Source organism: Equus asinus, chromosome 5 (assembly GCF_041296235.1).
Source record: "Equus asinus isolate D_3611 breed Donkey chromosome 5, EquAss-T2T_v2, whole genome shotgun sequence".
Lineage (NCBI taxonomy): Eukaryota > Metazoa > Chordata > Mammalia > Perissodactyla > Equidae > Equus > Equus asinus.
This window is the reverse complement of record NC_091794.1, coordinates 58,424,097-58,443,934: the sequence shown is the minus strand read 5'-3', so window position 1 is coordinate 58,443,934 and position 19,838 is coordinate 58,424,097. Positions and strand designations below refer to the sequence as shown.

The window sequence follows — 19,838 nt, the reverse complement described above, 5'->3', positions numbered from 1 at the left end:
GAAAGATTCCTGGTGTTTCCTACTCCACCATCTTCCCAGAATCCTCTCTGTATGTTGTTTTGTATAAAAAGAGCATATGATCATATGAAATTGAGAGTAACTGCTGAAAACCATATAATCTAACCCTAATTTTGATTTTGCCAAGTGTTGCTAATTTCGCAAAGTCTAATTTTTTTCTCAGTTTGAGTTCTCATTTAGCTCAGCCACAGTCTTTCTTTCAGACTTTCTACTTCCGTGTGCTTAACCACCCCAAAAGTATTGTTGGCGGTTGGAATGGCTATAGCTTCATCAACTTCCAGAATTTCCAGAGTCATTGCTAGGGGTTCAGGGAGCTGAATATGAATGGAAGTGAGAATGGTAGGTAAATAGGTTAAATAGTTTAGTGTGTAAACTGACTTATATAAAGGTAGGCTTCTCTTTTTTTTATATAGGCGTGGCTTAAAGGATGGTGCTGGTTTTGAACGTTGACTTTGGCAGTATGTTGAGAATCTAAACGTGCAGTCTATATAAGGAACTCATGGGATTGGCCTCAATAAGAGTAAATCCAAAGTCTAAGGAAAAAGTCTAGACATCGAGGATGAGCTCGTCTACAAGCCATGAGGAGATTGACCTATCTTTTGGTTTTATCTTAGGAGCTTTTGTTTCTTCTTAAAAAAAAAAAAAAAAGTGGATACTCTTCTCTAAAACTAGAGCTTACAAATGGAATTAAGTAGGTATATTTGGCTGCCAAAGGGCGGGAAGGGAGCAGAGCAGTTCTGGAGAATCCATGACAGTAGGAAGACTACCAAACCCCCCTCCCCTCACCAACAGACCTCTATTAATTTAGAAATTTTAAGCCCTATATGATAAGAATTTCTAGAAGAAGTACAGTTTTCTTTAAATGAGTTAAAATTATGGTACAATATCTGAACTAAACAGCTACTGATGAAATAGGCAGGTGGGACCTGGAGGGTTTCAGCCAAGAGGACTCTTGTGATGCTTTCTCTCTTTTGGGACAAACTCAAGGCTCAGACAGTGTAGGGAAGCCTTTGGAAAGGATTTGAGGGGCAGGTGACTGACAGAAAAAGACTGCAACCAAGAATCTCAGGCCCATTCAAATTACTCACCAGTCAAGGTAAAAGAAAGATATTTGCACCCTGGGAAAAAAGGAGAGAACATTCTCATCTGCAAACACTATCCAAGAAAAATACTTGAGAAATGAATCTTAAATATTTTGAGTAAAAATATTTATAAAATACAGATTACTTTAAAAGTCTGGTGAATCTAACAGTATGTTTATCCCCATAGTTGGAGTTGATACCTATATTTCACAAATAAACTTTAGCAAGTTAAATTTGTATAGGCAGATGTATTTAGAGTGGAATCATATTTCATTTACTGGGAGAAATGTATTATTTTGGACAGATTTTTATTTTGAACAGAATTAAGAACCTATCCTTATGCTTTTATATGTATGAAATTAATTGCTTTGACTCCATAAATATCCTAGTGATTTAGTTAGAAGGATCCTGAGATTTGAAGTTAGAAGGCCTTAATTTCAGTCCATCACTTACCACTAGAGGCAGGTTACTAAGCTGCTGTTATTCTCTGGTTTTGTCTTTGAAATATGTATTCTATGTTGCAGAGTGTTAGAGGAATTAATGAAAATATAAATACGTCTTAACAGGTGTTTTTATCATAAACATCAACTATCAAGAATCTTTCCTTAGGAATGGTAATCACTATATTTTCAAGGTGGTGGTTATAAATGAGGGAGAAAGGAAACTATCGAGGGGCATTTTGTGGGGTAGGAGACTTTAACAGTATTGTTAATATTTTATTGGATATGGGTACTCATCATTCTGTATGTTTTTCTGTGTCTTTAACATTTCTTAATTGTTAAAATAATTTTTCCTTATGAAATACGTAAAATTTCCCCATGAAATATCTTAACCAATAAAGTGTCTAACATTTTTCTATCGGAGGACACTGCTTACTAGAACACTCTGTCTTAAAGTCTCATGAAAAATCAAGAAATTTCGTAACCCTGGACATGCATTTCTGCATCCCAGCAGTGAGTCGGGGCTGAGTATCAGCTGCGCCCTCCAGCAAGGCCCTGTCCCCCACAGTTCTCCACACTCACTGTGCTCTCTGATTCTGGTGTCAAGTGCCATTTGCCTTTTATCGTCATGAATGTTTGTATTAACCGCTTGGCCCCTATACCAGTTTAGTTTATAACTGTTAGAGAGATTATATTCAGTAGATGTCGCATTCTTCTATTGATATTTTGCTGTGATAGTTTAATTTGATGTCACGTATTTTCAATACTTTATAAAGCACATTTACGTACGTTTTTTATCTACAAACACATAACATAAAGTACTCTTTTGTTTGTCAGCTCTTCCTTCTCCCATACCCTGTCAGTCCTTTCATGTCACCAATTAAACATTTCAGGTCTAGTTCTTCCTGCCCAAGCTTACTGCCACTGCTGCCCTCAGGCCCTCATCCTCTCTCACCTGGACTTCTTTAATTGCTCCCTAACTGAGTTCCTTGCCTCTAGTCACATTCCTTTCAGTTCGTCCTCAACGTCCTAACGCGTGTTGTTAGAATGACGTATCAAAGTGCAGATCTCATCTCCTCATCCCACTGTTTCAGACTCTTCCCAGTCTCTCCGTCTTCTAGGGCGGGGTCAGCAAACTTTCCTTAGGGATCCAGAGAGTAAATATTTTAGGCTTTGCTTGCCGTAAGTTTTCTGCCACAAATAATTGACTCTGCTATTGTTGAGTTGAGCACAAAAGCAACCATAGACAATGTATAAACAAATGGGCATCGCGACGTTCCAGTAAAACTTATTTAGAAAACCAGGCTGCTGGTTTGGGCCGTAGTTCCTTAGCTGCGATCTGTTGCCTGTCTTCCTCGCCTGTCTTCCCTGCTGTCTCGTCTGCCGCGCTCCCATCCTGGTCTGCACAGTTTGTTCAGAAGCACCATCCAAACTCGTAAACTTTTCTGAGCACATCTTCTTTCTATACCCAATTATTTAATTCTTTTCATTCAAACTCTTTTTTCCACAAATAGCAAAATATTCAAATATATCTTATAAAACATTAATACTCAAATGATGGTATATATAAACATGAGGTTAGTCACTTGCTGACATCTTTATAAATGTATTATGAAGTAAAGTCTTAAGGGTTTTTTTAATTGAGTTCAAAATACTTTACATGAATGTAAGATTTCAGTTGTACATTATTTCTTGACTGTCACCACATACTGCTCCCCTTCACCCGCTGTGCCCACCCCCGACCCCCCTTCCCCTGGTAACCACTGAACTGTTGTCTTTGTCCATGTGTTTGTTCATATTCCACCTATGAGTGGAATCATCTGGTGTTTGTCTTTCTCAGTCTGGCTTATTTCACTAAGCATAATTCCTTCCAGGTCCTTCCATGTTATTGCAAATGGAATGAATTTGTCTTTTTTTCTGGCTGTGTAGTAGTCTATTGTGTGTGTGTGTGTATATATGTATATATTTTTTTTCCCACATTTTCTTTATCCAATCATCAGTCAATGGGCACTTCGGTTGCTTCCATGTCTTAGCTATTGTGAATAGTGCTGCAATGAACATAGGGGTGCATATGCTACTTTGGATTGTTGATTTCAAGTTGTTTGGGTAGATACCCAGTAGTGGGATGGCTGGCTCATATGGTAGTTCTATTTGTAGTTTTTTGAGGAATCTCCATACTGTTTTCCATAGTGGCTGCACCAATTTGCATTTCCACCTGCAGTGTATGAGGGTTCCCTTCTCTCCACACCCTCTCCAACATTTGTTATTTTTAGTCTTAGTGATTATAGCCATTTTAACAGGCATAAGATGATATCTTAGTGTAGTTTTGATTTGCATTTCCCTGATGATTAATGATGTTGAATATCTTTTCATGTGTTTATTGGCCATCTGTATATCTTCTTTGGAAAAATGTCTGTTCATCTCCTCTGCCCATTTTTTGATCGGGTTGTTTGCTTTTTTATTGTTCAGTTGTGTGAGTTCCTTATATATTATGGAGAGTAACCCCTTGTCAGATATATGATCTGCAAATGTTTTCTCCCAGTTGGTGGGCTGTCTCTTTGTTTTGATTCTTGTTTCTTTTGCCTTGCAGAAGCTCTTTAGTCTGATGAACTCCCACTTGTTTATTTTTTCTTTTGTTTCCCTTGTCTGAGAGGACATGGTATTTGAAAAGATCCTCTTTAGTTCGATGTCAAATAGTGTACTACCTATATTATCTTCCAGGAATTTTATGGTTTTAGGACGTATCTTCAAGTCTTTGATCCATTTTGAGTTTATTTTTGTTTATGGTGTGAGATAGTGGTCTACCTTCATTCTTTTGCATGTGGCTGTCCAGTTTTCCCAACACCATTTATTGAAGAGACTCTTCTTTCCCCATTGTATGTTCTTAGCACCTTTGTTGAAGATTAGCTATCCATAGATGTGTGGTTTTATCTCTGAGCTGTCAGTTCTGTTCCATTGATCTGTGTGCGTGCTTTTGTACCAGTACCATGCCATTTTGATCACTATGGCTTTGTAGTACATTTTGAAGTCAGTGATTGTGATTCCCCAGCTTTGTTCTTTTTTCTCAGGATGGCTTTAGCAATTTGGGATCTTTGGTTGCCCCATATGGATTTTAGGATTCTTTGCTCTATTTCTGTGAAGAATGTCACTGGGGTTCTGATTGTGATTGCATTGAATCTGTAGATTGCTTTGGGTAGGATGGACATTTTAACTATGTTTATTCTTCCAATCCATGAGCAAGGAATCTCTTTCCATCTCTTTATCTCATTATCAATTTCTTTCAGTAATGTCTTATAGTTTTCGTTGTATAAGTCCTTCACCTCCTTGGTTAAGTTTATTTCTAGGTACTTTTAGTTGCGATTGCAAATGTAATTGTATTCTTGAGTTCTCTTTCTCTAAGTTCATTATTGGAGTATAGAAAAGCAGCTGATTTTTGTAAGTTGGTTCTGTACCCTGCAACTTTACGGTAGTTGTCAATTATTTCTATTAGTTTTCCAGTGGATTTTTTTGGGTTTTCTGTAAGATCATGGTGTCTGTAGACAGCAAGAATTTCACTTCTTTACTCCCTATTTGGATTCCTTTTATTCCTTTCTCTTGCCTAATTGCTCTGGCGAAAACCTCCAGTACTATGTTGAATAAGAGTGGTGATAATGGGTATCTTTGTCTTGTTCCTGTTCTCAGGGGGATGGCGTTCAGTTTTTGCCCATTGAGTATGATGTTGGCTGTGGATTTGTCATATATGGCCTTTACAATGTTGAGGTAATTTCCCTCTATGCCCATTTTGTTAAGAGTTTTTATCATAAGTGGCTGTTGGATCTTGTCAAATGCTTTCTCTGCATCTATCGAGAGATATGTGGTTTTTATTCCTCAGTTTGTTGATGTGGTGTGTCGCATTGATTTATTCGCAGATGTTCAACCATCCTTGTGTCCCTGGTATGAATCCCACTTGATCGTGATGTATGATCCTTTTTTGTATTGCTGGATTCGGGTTGCCAAAATTTTGTTGAGGACTTTTGCATCTATGTTCATCAACGATATTGGCCTATAGTTTTCCTTTTTTGTGCTGTCCTTGTCAGGCTTTGGGATCAGAGTGATGTTGACCTCATAGAACGTGTTAGGAAGTGTTCCATCTTCCCTAAGTTTTTGGAATAGCTTGAGAAGGATAGGTATGAAATCCTCTCTGAAAATTTGGTAGAATTCCCCAGGAAAGCCGTCTGGTCCTGGGGTTTTATTCTTTGGGTTGCTTTTGATTGCTGTTTCAATCTCTTTCCTTGTGATTTGTCTATTCAGATTGTCTGTTTCTTCTTGATTCCGCTTTGGGAGTTTGTAAGAATCTAAGAATTGATCCATTTCTTCTAGATTATCCATTTTGTTGGCATATAGTTTTTCATAATATTCTCTTAGAATCCGTTGTATTTCTGTGGAGTCTGTTGTTATTTCTCTTCTTCCATTTCTGATTTTGTTTATCTGAGCTTTCTCTCTTTTTTCCTTTGTAAGTCTGGCTAGGGGTTTGTCAATTTTATATGTCTTCTCAAAGAACCAGCTCTTTGTTTCACTGATCCTTTCTACTGCCTTTTTTGTTTCAATAGCATTTATTTCTGTTGATTTTTATTATTTCCCTCCTTCTGCTGACTTTCGGCTTTGTTTGTTCTTCTTTTTCTAATTCAGTTAGGTGTCATTTGAGATTGCTTATTTGGGATTTTTCTTGTTTGTTAAGGTGTGCCTGTATTGTCATGAATTTCCCTATTAAGACAGCTTTTGCTGCATCCCACATGAGTTGGTATGGTATGTTATCATTTTCATTTGTCTCCAGATATTTTTTATTTCTCCTTTAATTTCTTCAATGATCCATTGCTTGTTCAATAGCATGTTGTTTAGTCTCCATATTTTTGTCCCTTTCTCAGCTTTTTTCTTGTTATTCATTTCTAGCTTTATAGCATTATGGTGAGAAAAGATGCTTGTTATTATTTCAATTTTTTTAAATTTATAGAGGCTTGCCTTGTTTTCCAACATGTGGTCTATCCTTGAAAACATTCTGTGAGCACTTGAGAAGAATGTGTATTCTGCTGTATTTGGATGGAGTGTTCTATATATGTCTATTAAGTCCAACTGGTTTAGCTTTTCATTTAATTCCACTGTTTCCTTGTTGATTTTCTGTGTGGATGATGTGTCCATTGATGTGATTGGAGTGTTGAGGTACCCTACTGTTATTGTGTTATTTTTAATATGTTCTTTTAGGTTTGTTAATAGTTGCTTTACGAACTTTGGTGCTCCTGTGTTGGGTGCATAGATATTTATAAGCATTATTTCTTCTTGTTGGAGTGTCCTTTTCATCATTATATACTGCCCCTCTTTTTCTCTCTTTACCTGCCTTATCTTGATGTTTACTTTGCCATTAGCTTCGATATCATCATCCATCCCTTCACTCTGAGCCTGTGTTTATCTTTAGAGCTGAGATGTGTTTTCTAGAGGCAACAAATTGTTGTGTCTTGTTCTTTCATCCATCTCGCCACTCTCTTTTTATTGGAGAATTCAATCCATTTATATTTAGTGTGATTATTGATGTATGAGGACTTAATGCTGTCATTTTATCACTCGTTTTCCAGTTTTCCTGCATTTCCTTTGTTTCTTGTCCTGTGTGCTTTGGTCTAGCCATTGAATTATGTAGTTTTTTATGGTGTATTCCTTTGTTTTTTCCTTATTTATTTTTTGTGTCTCTGTTCTGCTTTTTTATTTAGTGGTTACCCTGAGGTTTGTATTCAGAATCTCATGTATAAGATAGTCCATTTTCTGATGACCTCTTATTTCCTTAGTCCAAGCCAATTCAGTCCCTTTCCTCCTCCCCTGCTACATTGTTTTTCTCATGTATTATTCCAAGTTGTGTTGTGAGTTTGTGGTTAAAGTGACAAGATTGTCTTTGTTTTTGGTGTTTTCCTTCCCTTTAGCCTAATGCTATAGTTGAATAGTTTCTATCCTATTCTGATTCTGTCTACCTATTTATCTCGTTACTCTGTGTTTTGTGATGCCTTTCTCCCTTTTTTCCTTTTTTCAGGTATGAGGACCTTCTTGAGGATTTCTTCTGGAGGGGGAGGGTGCCTCATGGCTTTGAAGTCCCTTAACTTTTGTTTGTCTGGGAAAGATTTAATTTCTCCCTCATCTGAAGGTTATTTTTGCTGGGTAGAGTATTCTTGGCTGAAGATTCTTGTCTTTTAAAGATTTGAATATGTTGTTCCATTCTCTCCTAGCTCGTAAGGTTTCTGCAGAGAAATCTGCTGAAATCCTGATAGGGGTTCCTTTGTAGCTTATTTTCTTCTGCCTTACTGCCCTTAGTATTCTTTCTTTGTCATTCATTTTTGCCAGTTTTACTACTATATGCCTTGCAGTAGGTTTTTTTACATTGACAAATCTAGGAGATCTGGAAGCCTCTTCCACACATATTTCCCTCTCTTTCCCTATATTTGGGAAGTTCTCTGCTATTATTTCTTTGAACACACTTTCTGCTCTATTCTTCTCTTCACCTTCTGGAATACCTATAATTCTTATGTTGCATTTCCTCATTGAGTCGGATATTTTTCAGAGGCTTTCTTCATTTCTTTTTACTCTTAGTTCTCTCTCCTCCTCTGTCTGAAGCATTACAACATGTCTATCTTCGATTATGCTGATACACTCCTCTATGATGTCCACTTGAGCATTTAGGGAATCCGTATTTTGTTTTATCTCTTCCATTGTGCCTTTCAGCTCTAATATTTCTAGTTGATTCTTCTTTATAGTTTCAAGCTCTTTTATGAAATAGCTCCTGAAGTCGTTGAATTGTTTCTCTACTTTCTCTTTTACCTGTTTGAGTTTTTTGATGATGGTTATTTTTAACTCATTGTCATTTAGATTACATATTTCTGTGTCCTCAGGACTGAATTCTGGGTGCTTGTCATTTTCTCTCTGGTCTGGAGATTTGATGTAGTGTCTGACATTGGAAGGTCCTGTCTTTCTCATTCTGATATTATTTGGTTGCAGTTACTGCCTATCACCACTGGGTGGGGGTCGAGGGCCGTATATTCTGAGATCACCTTCAGCTGAGATCCCAGGCACTGGAGCAGTGGGGGGAGCCAATGGGGTGAGGGGTGCTTTCTCCTGCATTCATTCTGGGCTTTATCGATCAGCTCTTACTATCTGCTCTCCTGGGGTTTTGACTTGATGAGTTCACACCCCACGAAAGCTTTGGCCCCATTAGGGGGCTTCCCTCTAGGCTACAAGAGCCCTTGGGAGTCCTTGGTGATCCCCCAAACGAGTGTCCCCACCCCCTTTCCTTCCCTCACATTTCCTCTCGAGTTGGAATCAGTCTTTAGGGGAGGGAGCGAAGTTCTCTCTTACCTGGTTCCGGCTCCTCCAAGGGGGGCTCTAGCCTCTCTGCCTTCCGTCATGTGACTGTGTGTCTCTCCGATGTTTTTGTATTATGTTAGAGTGTCCTCTGTTAGAGTATGGATGTCCCTTTTTCTTTTATGTTGGAGGGGAGAGAGTCCCAGGCAAGTTCACTCTGCCGTGATTCTGACGTCACTCAAGTCTTAAGTTTTAAAAACAGTTTTTAACAAGTCTTTCCTAAGATCATAATCTTCATACAATCCATGTTATAGTTTTGATACCATCAACACATTATCCAAGAATCTCAGGATAGGTCACTGGTAGGAAAGTAGTTTAGTTTCAACATTCTCAACTGTATTGAATCAAGGTTTGTTAGGAGAACAATTTTAGGACAGTTGGTAGGAATTGTAAGCGTGTAACTGTAACTCACATGGGAATACATCTTCATCACAATTGCTCCTTTCACGGACAGTTAGGAAAGCAGAAGATATTTGGCTTTGGGATATGACTTGCCTGAGATGTTGGACTTCAAGTTGCCATTTAAATTCTAATGGTTACTCCACATGTTTCCGTACACAAAGAAGTAACAGAACCTGAGAGTGTGTTTTTAACTGTGGGGGTTTTGCCCCATTATTAACTTGCAAGTTATTGAAGCCATTGTCGTTTAGTGCTGTGTTGGCTAGTGGACAAACTCTTTGCCAGTAAAAAAATGAAAGACCTTCATTCTTGCATCATATTAATGAAAAGTGTGATGCAGTTACTGAGTTGAGAGAGTAGATAGGTAGAGCTGCTGTGGTGGAGTTTTATTAAGATGTGGATGGATATTAATGCTGATTGTGATAAAAGTCTCTGAATTTTCTGATACTCACATAACAATGCATTAATTTAAAGCTCCGTCTATATAAAACTGACCTGTAAATGTCTTTTATGGTTGATTTTCAGCCACCAGCTGAACAGGCCAAAGCCAGACTACAGCTGGTTCTTGAAGCTGCTGGTAAGTGTTGATAATTAACTTTATTTAAATGAGAAAGTATGAAATAAATCCTAGCATGCTCACAGATGGGTCAAAGAGAAAAACACCTATTTTCATATATCCTCACAAATCTATGAGCTCTGGATTATATGTATGGCCATATTTTACCTGAAATATTTATTGCTGCAGTATAATGCTAAAAGTTCATTCTTTACCTTTTTTTTTTATAAAATTGACTTCACTTTTGGTTTTAATTTTGATGAAGTCCGGTTTTTTTTGTCTTTTATAGACTGTTTTTGGTGGCATGTTTAAGAATTCTCTGCCTAACTCAACATTGTGAAGATTTTCTCCTAGAAGTTTTGTATTTTCACATTTTATATTTAAAACTGTAATCTATTTTGATTTAATTTTTGTATGAGGTGTGTTTTAAATCAAGATTTTCATTGTTCTAAAGGAGACGAGATAAATGTCATTTCATGATTCATCCAGTTACATTGGACTAACTCGTTGGACTGTTTGTTCTAGATACCATCTAATCTTAAAATACCCTATGTTTTATTTCTCAATGGTACAGTAATACTAGGACTGTGATTTTAGATATAATTCCCAGATTCATGTAGACATTAAATACTTTACCTTTTTAAAAATATAGAAGATCCATGTTCTCTTTTCTAATTACTGGTATTTTACTCTAAATCTTCATGTACTCTTCAAAAATGTATGTAACTTATTTTAGTATTCATTGATTGAGAAAATATGTATGTGCATATTGATTCAAGGATTTTGTGCATTAGCTCCTTGCATTCTCACCCAAACTGTCCGCAGTCTAAAGTTTGGGAATAGCAGTATAAATGATATACTAGCTTCATAAGCTGCTCATAGAAGTGATTTGCCATGTAGGGATAAAAATTGATACATATTTTGACTGTATGTCTCTATACCTCTCCATATTACTTTAAAAGTCACTTATATTTTATGTACTAATCTTACTCATTTTATCTTTAATTCTGTGGAAAAGATGATTTATTAACATTTTGCTTGCCTTCGAGTTTTTCATATTTTGACTCTCAAATAAATATAGTATAGGATAAAGCTAGTTAATATGATTCTCTATCGTCTGCATAATATACATTCATTCTTTAGTGGCATTTTACTTTGAAAAAAATATTTCCAGTTTATAATTTGAGTGTTGACAACTCTTCTTTTAAAGGAAAATATTTGTGATGCTTAGTCCAGAAAATATTTGTTTCCATTAAGACAGCTACACAGAATTTCATCATAGGTTTATACAGTGTTTTTAATCTGTTGATGACTTTGAAGCATATTATAAAACAGGTCTGACAGTCCAAACCTCACAGTGTATAACTTGCTTATACTATCCCAGCTCTCACTACTAATTTTTTAATTTACCATTCTACATTTTATTAAGGATAAAGAGCGAGGTTCTGTGAATTTGAGAGATTCAAAATACTATGATGATTTTCAAATTAAAAAACTTATATTGGCCTGAATAAGCAAAGGATAGACTGGAGCTAGACATAGCATTATTTATTTAATAATTTTCTTCTCATTGAACATTTATGTTTTCTCCAACTTTTCCATTTTATCAATAATACTGCAATGCACACACACCCTGTTACAAATTGTGTTTTCCATATTTTAGATTATTTTCTTGGGATTGATTACTATGGAAATGAGTTTATAAGATTACAGGGTATTAATATTTAGAACTCCTTTTTGTACATTTTTACTAAATTCTTTTACAAAAGGGCTTTGCCACTTTTCATTGCTGCTTGTTAAGTAACCATTTTTACCAGACTTTGCTTTTTGATGCCAGTTCCATGAGTATATTGCTTTATAATGTGACAACATGTTATACCCCTTTGAAAAATATCCAGTACTGCTTTTAATCATAACTGTGCCTTGGAGAGGCGAAGCAGAGGGTTGAATAGGGGAGGAGCACATGAGAAATACAGAACTTATTGTTAAGGTTCTAGTTCTCTGTTTCAGTGATGAATTCAAGGTGTCCGTTGTATTATTAGAAATAAACAAATGAGCCAAATGAAGAAGGGAGGAATAAAAAGAACTGGAGCTCAGTCGGTCCTTAAGTCTAGCAGTTAAAGTCTAGGCTAGTCCTCAGGTTTACACAGCTGGCTAGGAAGGTCTGGTAGCGCCCTTCTGGAGTTTACTTGAGTTCCCAGGGAAAACACCCTTGACTTTGGGGCCTTAAAATTGCATACAGAGAAAGTCTTAAGGCTATGTGCTAGATTCTTGAGATAGGATTTATTTCAGCCTTATAGTAACTATAATCTGGTAGATAGGGTTCATATATAGAAATCCTGCTGATTAGACTTAGTATTTTACTCTAACTGTGGGTCCCAGAAGAAAGTTGTATATAGAACCATTGCATTGTTATTGATTTTTTAGTGAGTGTTAATAATGTTATTGGTTTGGAATTAAAATATATTTAAAACATTTGGCAACTATTATCAGAGGTATGGTTTTGAAAGAAATATGTATGAGTAAAATAACATTAAGCAAAATGTAGCTGTAGGGTGTCATGTGTTTTATACCAAACATGAATTTGAAGTCAGAGATTTTATTGTATTTATTAATGATCATATTTTGTATGCACTGAACTGTTACATTTTTATACTTTGCTATGCAAAGTCTTCACATTTACATAGTCTCCTTTTTTTTATTGCGGTAACAGCGGTTTATAGCATTACATTAATTTCAGGTGTACATCATTATATTTCGATTCCTGTGTGGATTACATCATGTTCACAACCCAGAGACTAATAACAACCCATCACCACACCTGTGCCTAATCACCCCTTTCGCCTCCTCCCTCCCCCCTTCCCTTCTGGTGACCACCGATCCAATCTCTGTCTCTATGTGATTGTTTGTTTCTGTTTTTATCTTCTGTTTATGAGTGGGTTCATATGGCGTTTGACTTTCTCCCTCTGACTTATTTCGCTTAGCATAATAACCCTCAAGGTCCATCCCTGCATCAAAAATGGCCGATTTCATTTCTTATGGCTAAGTAGTAGTCCGTTGTGTATATACACCACATCTTCTTTATCCGTTTGTCCTTTGATCAGCACTTAGGTTGCTTCCTAGTCTTAGCTGTTGTGAATAATGCTGCAATGAACATAGGGGGGCACATATCTTTACGTACTCATGTTTCTTTGGATAAATACCCAGCAGTGGAATAACTGAATCATATGGTAGCTCTACTTAAATTTTTGTGGAATCTCCATACTGCTTTCCATAGTGACTGCCCCAGTTTGCACTCCCACCAGCAGTGTACGAGGGTTCCCTTCTCTCCACATCCTCTCCAACAATTGTTGTTTCCTGTCTTGTTAATTATAGACATTCTGACGAGAGTGAGGTGATATGTCATTGTAGTTTTGATTTGCATTTCCCTGATAGTTAATGATTCGAACATCCTTTCATGTGCCTGTTGGCCAGCTGTATATCCTCTTTGGAGAAATGTCTGTTCAGATCTTTTACCCACTTTTTAATTGGGTTGTTAGTTTTTTTTGTTGTTGAGATGTGTAAGTTCTTTGTATATTTTGGATATTAACCCCTTATCTGATATATGGTTTGCAAATATCTTCTCCCAATTGTTAGTTTGTCTTTTTGTTTTGTTGATGGTTTCCTTTGCTGTGCAGAAGCTTTTTAGTTTGATGTAGTCCCATTTGTCTATTTTTTCTTTTGTTTCCCTTGCCTGGTCAGACATGGTACTTGAAAATATGCTGCTAAGACCAATGTTGAAGAGTGTACTACCTGTGTTTTCTTCTAGAACTTCCATGGTTTCAAGTCTTACATTCAAGTCTTTAATCCATTTTGAGTTAATTTTTGTGCATGGTGTAAGATAATGGTCTAATTTCATTCTGTTACATGTGGCTGTCCAGTTTTCCCAACACCATTTATTGAAGAGACTTAGCTGTCCATGTAAGTGTGGGTTTATTTCTGGGCTCTCGATTCTGTTCCATTGATGTGTGTCTTTTTTTGTGCCACTACCATGCTGTTTTGGTTACTGTAGCTTTGTAGTATAGTTTGAAATCAGGAAGTGTGATACCTCCAGCTTTGTTCTTTTTTTCTCAGGGTTCATTTGGCTATTCGGGGTCTTTTGTTGTTCCATATAAGTTTTAGGATTCTTTGTTCTATTTCTGTGAAAAATATTGTTGGAACTTTGATATGGATTGCATTGAATCTGTACATTGCTTTGGGAAGTATGGACATTTTAACTATGTTAATTCTTCCAATCCAAGAGCATAGAATATCTTTCCACTTCATTGTGTCTTTAATTTCTCTCAACAAGATTTTATAGTTTCAACTATAAAAAGGTTTTAACTCTTTGGTTAATTTTATTCCTAGGTATTTTATTCTTGTTCTTGCAATTGTAAGTGGGGTTGTATTGTTAATATCTCTTTTTCCTACTTCATTGTTAATGTATAGAAACACAACTGATTTTTGTTTATATCCTACAACTTTACTGTATTCATTTATTATTTCTAAAAGTGTTTTGGTGGATTCTTTAGGGTTTTCTATATGTAAAATCATGTCATCTACAAATAATAACAGCTTTACTTCTTCCTCTCCAATTTGGATCCGTTATATTTCTTTTTCTTGCCTGATAGCTTTGGGTAGGACTTCCAATACTATGTTAAATAAGAGTGGTGAAAGTAGGCATCCTTGTCTAGTTCTCTTTCTTAGAAAAATAGCTTTCAGTTTTTCTCCATTGAGAATGATATTAGCTGTGGGTTTGTCACATATGGCCTTTATTTTGTTGAGGTACTTTCCTTCTGTAACCATTTTATTCAGTTTTTTGTCATAAATGCATCCTGTATCTTGTCACATACTTTGCATCTATCGAGATGATCATGTGATTTTTATTCTTCATTTTGTTAGTGTGGTGTATCATGTTGATTGATTTGTAGACATTGAACCATCCCTGCATCCCTGGAATAAATCCCAATTGATCATGGTGTATGATCTTTTAATGTATTGTTGTATTCAATTTGCTAGTATTTTGTTGAGAATGTTTGCATCGATGTTCATCTGTGATATTGGCCTGTAATTTTCTTTTTTTGTGTTGTCCTTGTCTGGTTTTGCTATCAGGGTAACGTTGGCTTTGTAGAATGAGTTAGAAAGCTTCCTCCTCTCTTCAGTTTTTTAGAATAGTTTGAGAAGGATAAGTATTAAGTCTTCTTTGAGTGTTTGGTAGAATTCACCAGGGAAGCCATCTGGTCCTGGACTTCTGTTTTGGGGGAGGTTTTTGATTACTGTTTCAATCCCCTTACTGGTGATTGCTCTATTCAAATTCTCTGCTTCTGGATTCAGTTTGGGAAGGTTGTATGATTCTAAGAATTTATCCATTTCTTCTGTATTATCCAATTTCTTGGCATATACCTTTTTGTAGTATTCTCTTATTATCTTTTGTATTTCTGAGGTGTCTGTTGTAGTTTCTCCTCTTTCATTTCTGATTTTATTTATTTGAGTCTCTTCTCTTTTTTTCTTGGTGAGTCTAACTAAAGGTTTTTCAATTTTGTTTGTCTTTTCAAAGAACCAGCTGTTGGTTTCACTGATTTTTTTCTATTGTGTTTTTAGTCTCTATTTTGTTTATTTTTGCTCTGATTTTTATTATTACCTTCCTTCTGCTGATTTTGGGCTTTGTTTGTTCTTCTTTTTCCAGTTCCTTTAGGTGCACCGTTAGATCATTTGTGGTTTTTCTTGTTTATTAAGGTAGGCCTGTACTGCTATAAACTTCCCTCTTAGAACCACTTTTGCTGTATCCCATAAATTTTGGCATGTTGTATTTTCATTTTCATTTGTCTCCAGGTATTTTTTAATTTCTCCTTTGATTTCTTCATTGACCCAGTCATTGTTCAGTAGTATTTTGTTCATCTCCACATGTTTGTGGCTTTTCTGATTTTCTTCCTCTAGTTGTTTTCTAGTTTAATACCTTTCTGGTCAGAAAAGATGCTTGGTATTATTTAATCTTCTTAAATTTATTGAGACTTGTTTTGTGGCTTAATATGGATCAATCCTGGAGAATGTTCCATGTGCATTTGAAAAGAATATTTGTTCTCTGGTTTTTGGATGGAAGGTTCTGTATATATCTACTAAGTCCATCTGGTCTAATGTGTCCTTTAAGGCCAATGTTTCCTTATTGTTCTTCTGTTTGGATGATGTATCCATTTTTGTAAGTGAAGTGTTAAAGTCCCCTAGTATTACTGTGTTTTTGTTTATTTCTGCTTTTATGTCTGTTAATAATTGCTCTATATATTTAGGTGCTCCTATGTTGGGTACGTAGATATTCACGAGTGTTATATCCTCTTGTTGGATTGTTCCCTTTATCATTATGTAGTGCCCTTCTTTGTCTCGTTACAGTTTTTGTTTTAAAGTCTATTTTGTCTAAGATAAGTATTGCTACCCCAAAGCTTTCTCTTTTTTTGCCAGTTGCATGGAATATCTTTTTCCATCCCTTCACTTTCAGTTTGTGAGTGCCTTTAGGTTTGAAGTGTGTCTCTTGTATGCAGTATGTATATGGATCTTGGTTTTTATCCAATCAGCCACCCTGTGCCTTTTTTTTTTTCTTTTGAGGAAGATTAGCCTTGAGCTAACATCTGTGCCCATCTTCCTCTATTTTATATGTGGGACGCCTGCCACAGCATAGCTTGATAAGCAATGCATAGGTCTGCACCTGGGATCTGAGCCTGCAAACCCTGGGCCACCGAAGTAGAGCAGGCAGACTTACCCACTATGCCACATGGCTGGCGCCACCCTGTGTGGTGATTGTAGCATTTAGTCCATTGATTTTTAAAGTAGCTATTAATAAGTATGTACTTATTGCCGTTTTGTTACTTTCTTTTTGGATGTTTTAGTAGTTCTTCTCTGTTCCTTTCTTCTTCTCTTGCTCTCCTCCCTTGTGGTTTGATGGTTTTCTTTAGTATTATGTTTGGGTTCCTTTCTCTTAATTTTTTTGTGTATTTATTATAGATTTCTGGTTTGTGATTATCATGAAGTTCACATATCATAATCTGTGTACACAGCAATCTATATTGAGTTGATGGTCTCTTTAGTTTGACCTCTTTCTAAAAGCTCTACTCTTTTCCTCCCCTCCTCCCACATTTTGTGTTTTTGATACCATATCTTACCTCTTTTGTGTGTGTGTGTGTATCCCTTACCTTCTTATCATGGAAATAGGTAATTTTAGTACTTTTGTCTTTTGACCTTCATATTGTCTTTATAGGTGGTTGCCCTTACCAGTGATTTTATTGCTTTGTTTTTTTTTTTTTTTTTCCATAATTTCCTTATTCCTATTTGTGGTCTTCTCTTTCCCACTTAAATAGGTACCTTTAACATTTCTTGTAAAACTCATCTCTTGATGATATACTCCTTTAATTTCTGTTTGTCTGGAAAACTCTTTATTGCTCCTTCCATTCTGAATGATCACCCTGCCAGGTAGAGTATTCTTGGCTGTAGGTTTTTTTTTTTTTTTTCTCCCCAAAGCCCCCCAGTACATAGTTGTATATTCTTCATTGTGAGTCCTTCTAGTTGTGGCATGTAGGACGCTGCCTCAGCATGGTTTGATGAGCAGTGCCATGTCCGCACCCAGGATTCGAACCAACGAAACACTGGGCCGCCTGCAGCGGAGCGCGCGAACTTAACCACTCGGCCACTGGGCCAGCCCCCTGGCTGTAGGTTTTTTACTTTCAGCACTTTAAATATATTGTGCCACTCCCTTCTAGCCTGTAGGGTTTCTGCTGAGAAGTCAGCTGATAGCTCTAGGGAGTTTCCTTTGTATGTAACTTGTTGTCTTTCTCTTTCAGCTTTTAGGATTCTCTCTTTATCTTTAATGCTTGGCATTTTAATTATAATGTGTCTTTCTGTGGGCCTCTTTGGGTTTACTTTGTTTGGTGCTCTCTGTGCTTTCTATACCTGGATGTCTGTTTCCTTCCTTAGGTTAGGAAAGTTTTCAGCTATTATTTCTTCTAACAGATTCTCTGCCCCTTTGTCTCTCTCTTCTCCTTCTTGGACACCCATAATATGGATGTTAGTGTGCTTGATGTTGTCCCAGAGCTCCCTTAGACTGTTCTCGTTCTTTTAAATTCTTTTTTCTTTTATCTGTTCAGCTTGGGTGATTTCCTCTAGTCTAGTGAGTAGGCCCCCAGTATGACTGGTTGAAAGGCTCAGGGGCTTAGAGTTGCTGTAGGCCTCTGGCCTGCAAGGCTGTTGTCAGCTCTCAGGATTGCAGCTGAGTGGGGCAGACCCCCACTTAGCTCGGGAGCACCCAGTTGTTTCAGGCTTTGGAAGGCAGAGCCAGTCCCCTGTGTGGCTGTTTGAGAAACACAAGTCTGCTCCAGCTGACAAGCCCCACCACCCTCAGGGCCACATACACCATCAACACAGTCCTGTCCCGGGCATGTGCCCTGACCCCCAGAAGTGGATCCAGTCCCACCACTGCAGAGATCCCGCACTCTTCACCAATGCCTCACACACTCTACCCACTCCTTGTGTACTTTCTGCCCTCCAGAGGCAGACACACTTGCCCAGCTGCCGAGGATCCAAGCACCCAGCCTACACAAGCCGAAAAGTTGCCCGAGGGCTGGCTGTTGGGTGGAACCCATCCCTAGGGCAGGCTTCCTTCCCTGGCTGAGATGGATTAAGTTGGTGCTCTAGTGTGTGGGGCAGACCCCTGGGCTAACAGGTGAGGGGAAGAACTCCAATGGCGTCTGCCAGCGTCTGTGTCAGCACGCCTGTACTAGGTCACAACAATGGCTGCCACCAATGTCTCAGTCCCTAAAGAGGTCTCACCTCTCACCAAGATTTACCTAGAGCCTGTCAGGTGAGTCTCTTTTCACCAAAGGACTGTGCACTTGTTTTTCTGGTGATTTTAGGTTGCTTTCCAAAATGGGTGAATTTGTGTGTGAGCCCTTTAAGAGCTGGCTTTTTTTCCCTTATGTCCAATAGGTTTTCTTAGGGTATTCCCCATTGTTGTTAGTAGCCAGCAAAGCCAGATATGATGACACTCGTCTCAGTTGTGCTGAGTCCAAAGGATGTTTATAGCAGTAACGTCCCCCCCCTCAGGTCCCCCACTCCTCCAAGGGAAGCTGCATCCCTCAGGATTGTTCCTGTCTGGCTGTGAAGTGCTGTGGCTGGCGAAGGTGACTTTTTTTTTCTCTCCAGAAAGGAATTTCTGCCTCTTCCACCTTGGTCAACACTGTTCCTTGTCACGGGGGTTCTTTTTGTCCAGTTTTCAGTTCTCTCTCAGAGTAATTGTTCCCAGAGTAGTTGTAAATTTGTTGTGTTCGTGGCAGCAGGTGAGCTCAGAGTCTGCCTACGCTGCCGTCTTCGCACCTTTCTCTGTAGATGACTCTTTATGAATATTTGTGATTTTTCTCTGGAGTAGTGGATCTCAAACTTCAGTGTGCATCAGTATCAGATGAAGTGCTGGTTAAAACAGTGTTGGTGTCCCTTCCACCAGCCAGATAGAGTCTTTCTTCATGTTCATTGCCAAATTGCAATTGAAACCAGATTTCCTGTCTTTTGTTTAACTTTTGCTTCTAAGGTGATGTGAAGTTAAGGTTATATCTAAGCTTCCTTTTTTTTTCCAAATGCCAATAGGACTCGGAAGGTTGCAAAATTGTGTAAATCTGTAAGACTGAATCTTTAGTTGTAACCTCAGCTAACGATTTACTCTATGATATTGAGTAAATCCAATTAAAAACTCTTTCTGCCATGATTTCTTCCTTCCCTTTTTCAAAACACTTGTACTGTTCTCTCATTTAAGATTCAAAACCTTGCAGTTTTAATCTTTGACTTCTTTATAAGCAATCATTCACCTAGAATTAATAACTCTTATTTTGATATATTTTTTATATTTTTCCTTTATTATCTTTCCCACCTCCATGTCCTTAGTCTAAATGCCAAACATTCCACCCGAAGGTGAATCCT

At 37.4% G+C, this 19,838-nt stretch overlaps 1 protein-coding gene across 1 annotated transcript in view; it reads left to right on the top strand.

Annotated features, from left to right (window-relative positions):
• RSRC1 (arginine and serine rich coiled-coil 1) overlaps nucleotides 1-19,838 on the top strand; it is a 407,598-nt gene that overhangs the window by 240,326 nt on the left and 147,434 nt on the right. The window contains exon 7 of the mRNA XM_070511416.1: nucleotides 9,839-9,890. Within this exon, the coding sequence (XP_070367517.1) occupies nucleotides 9,839-9,890 (52 nt within the window). The remainder of the gene's footprint in view (nucleotides 1-9,838; nucleotides 9,891-19,838) is intronic.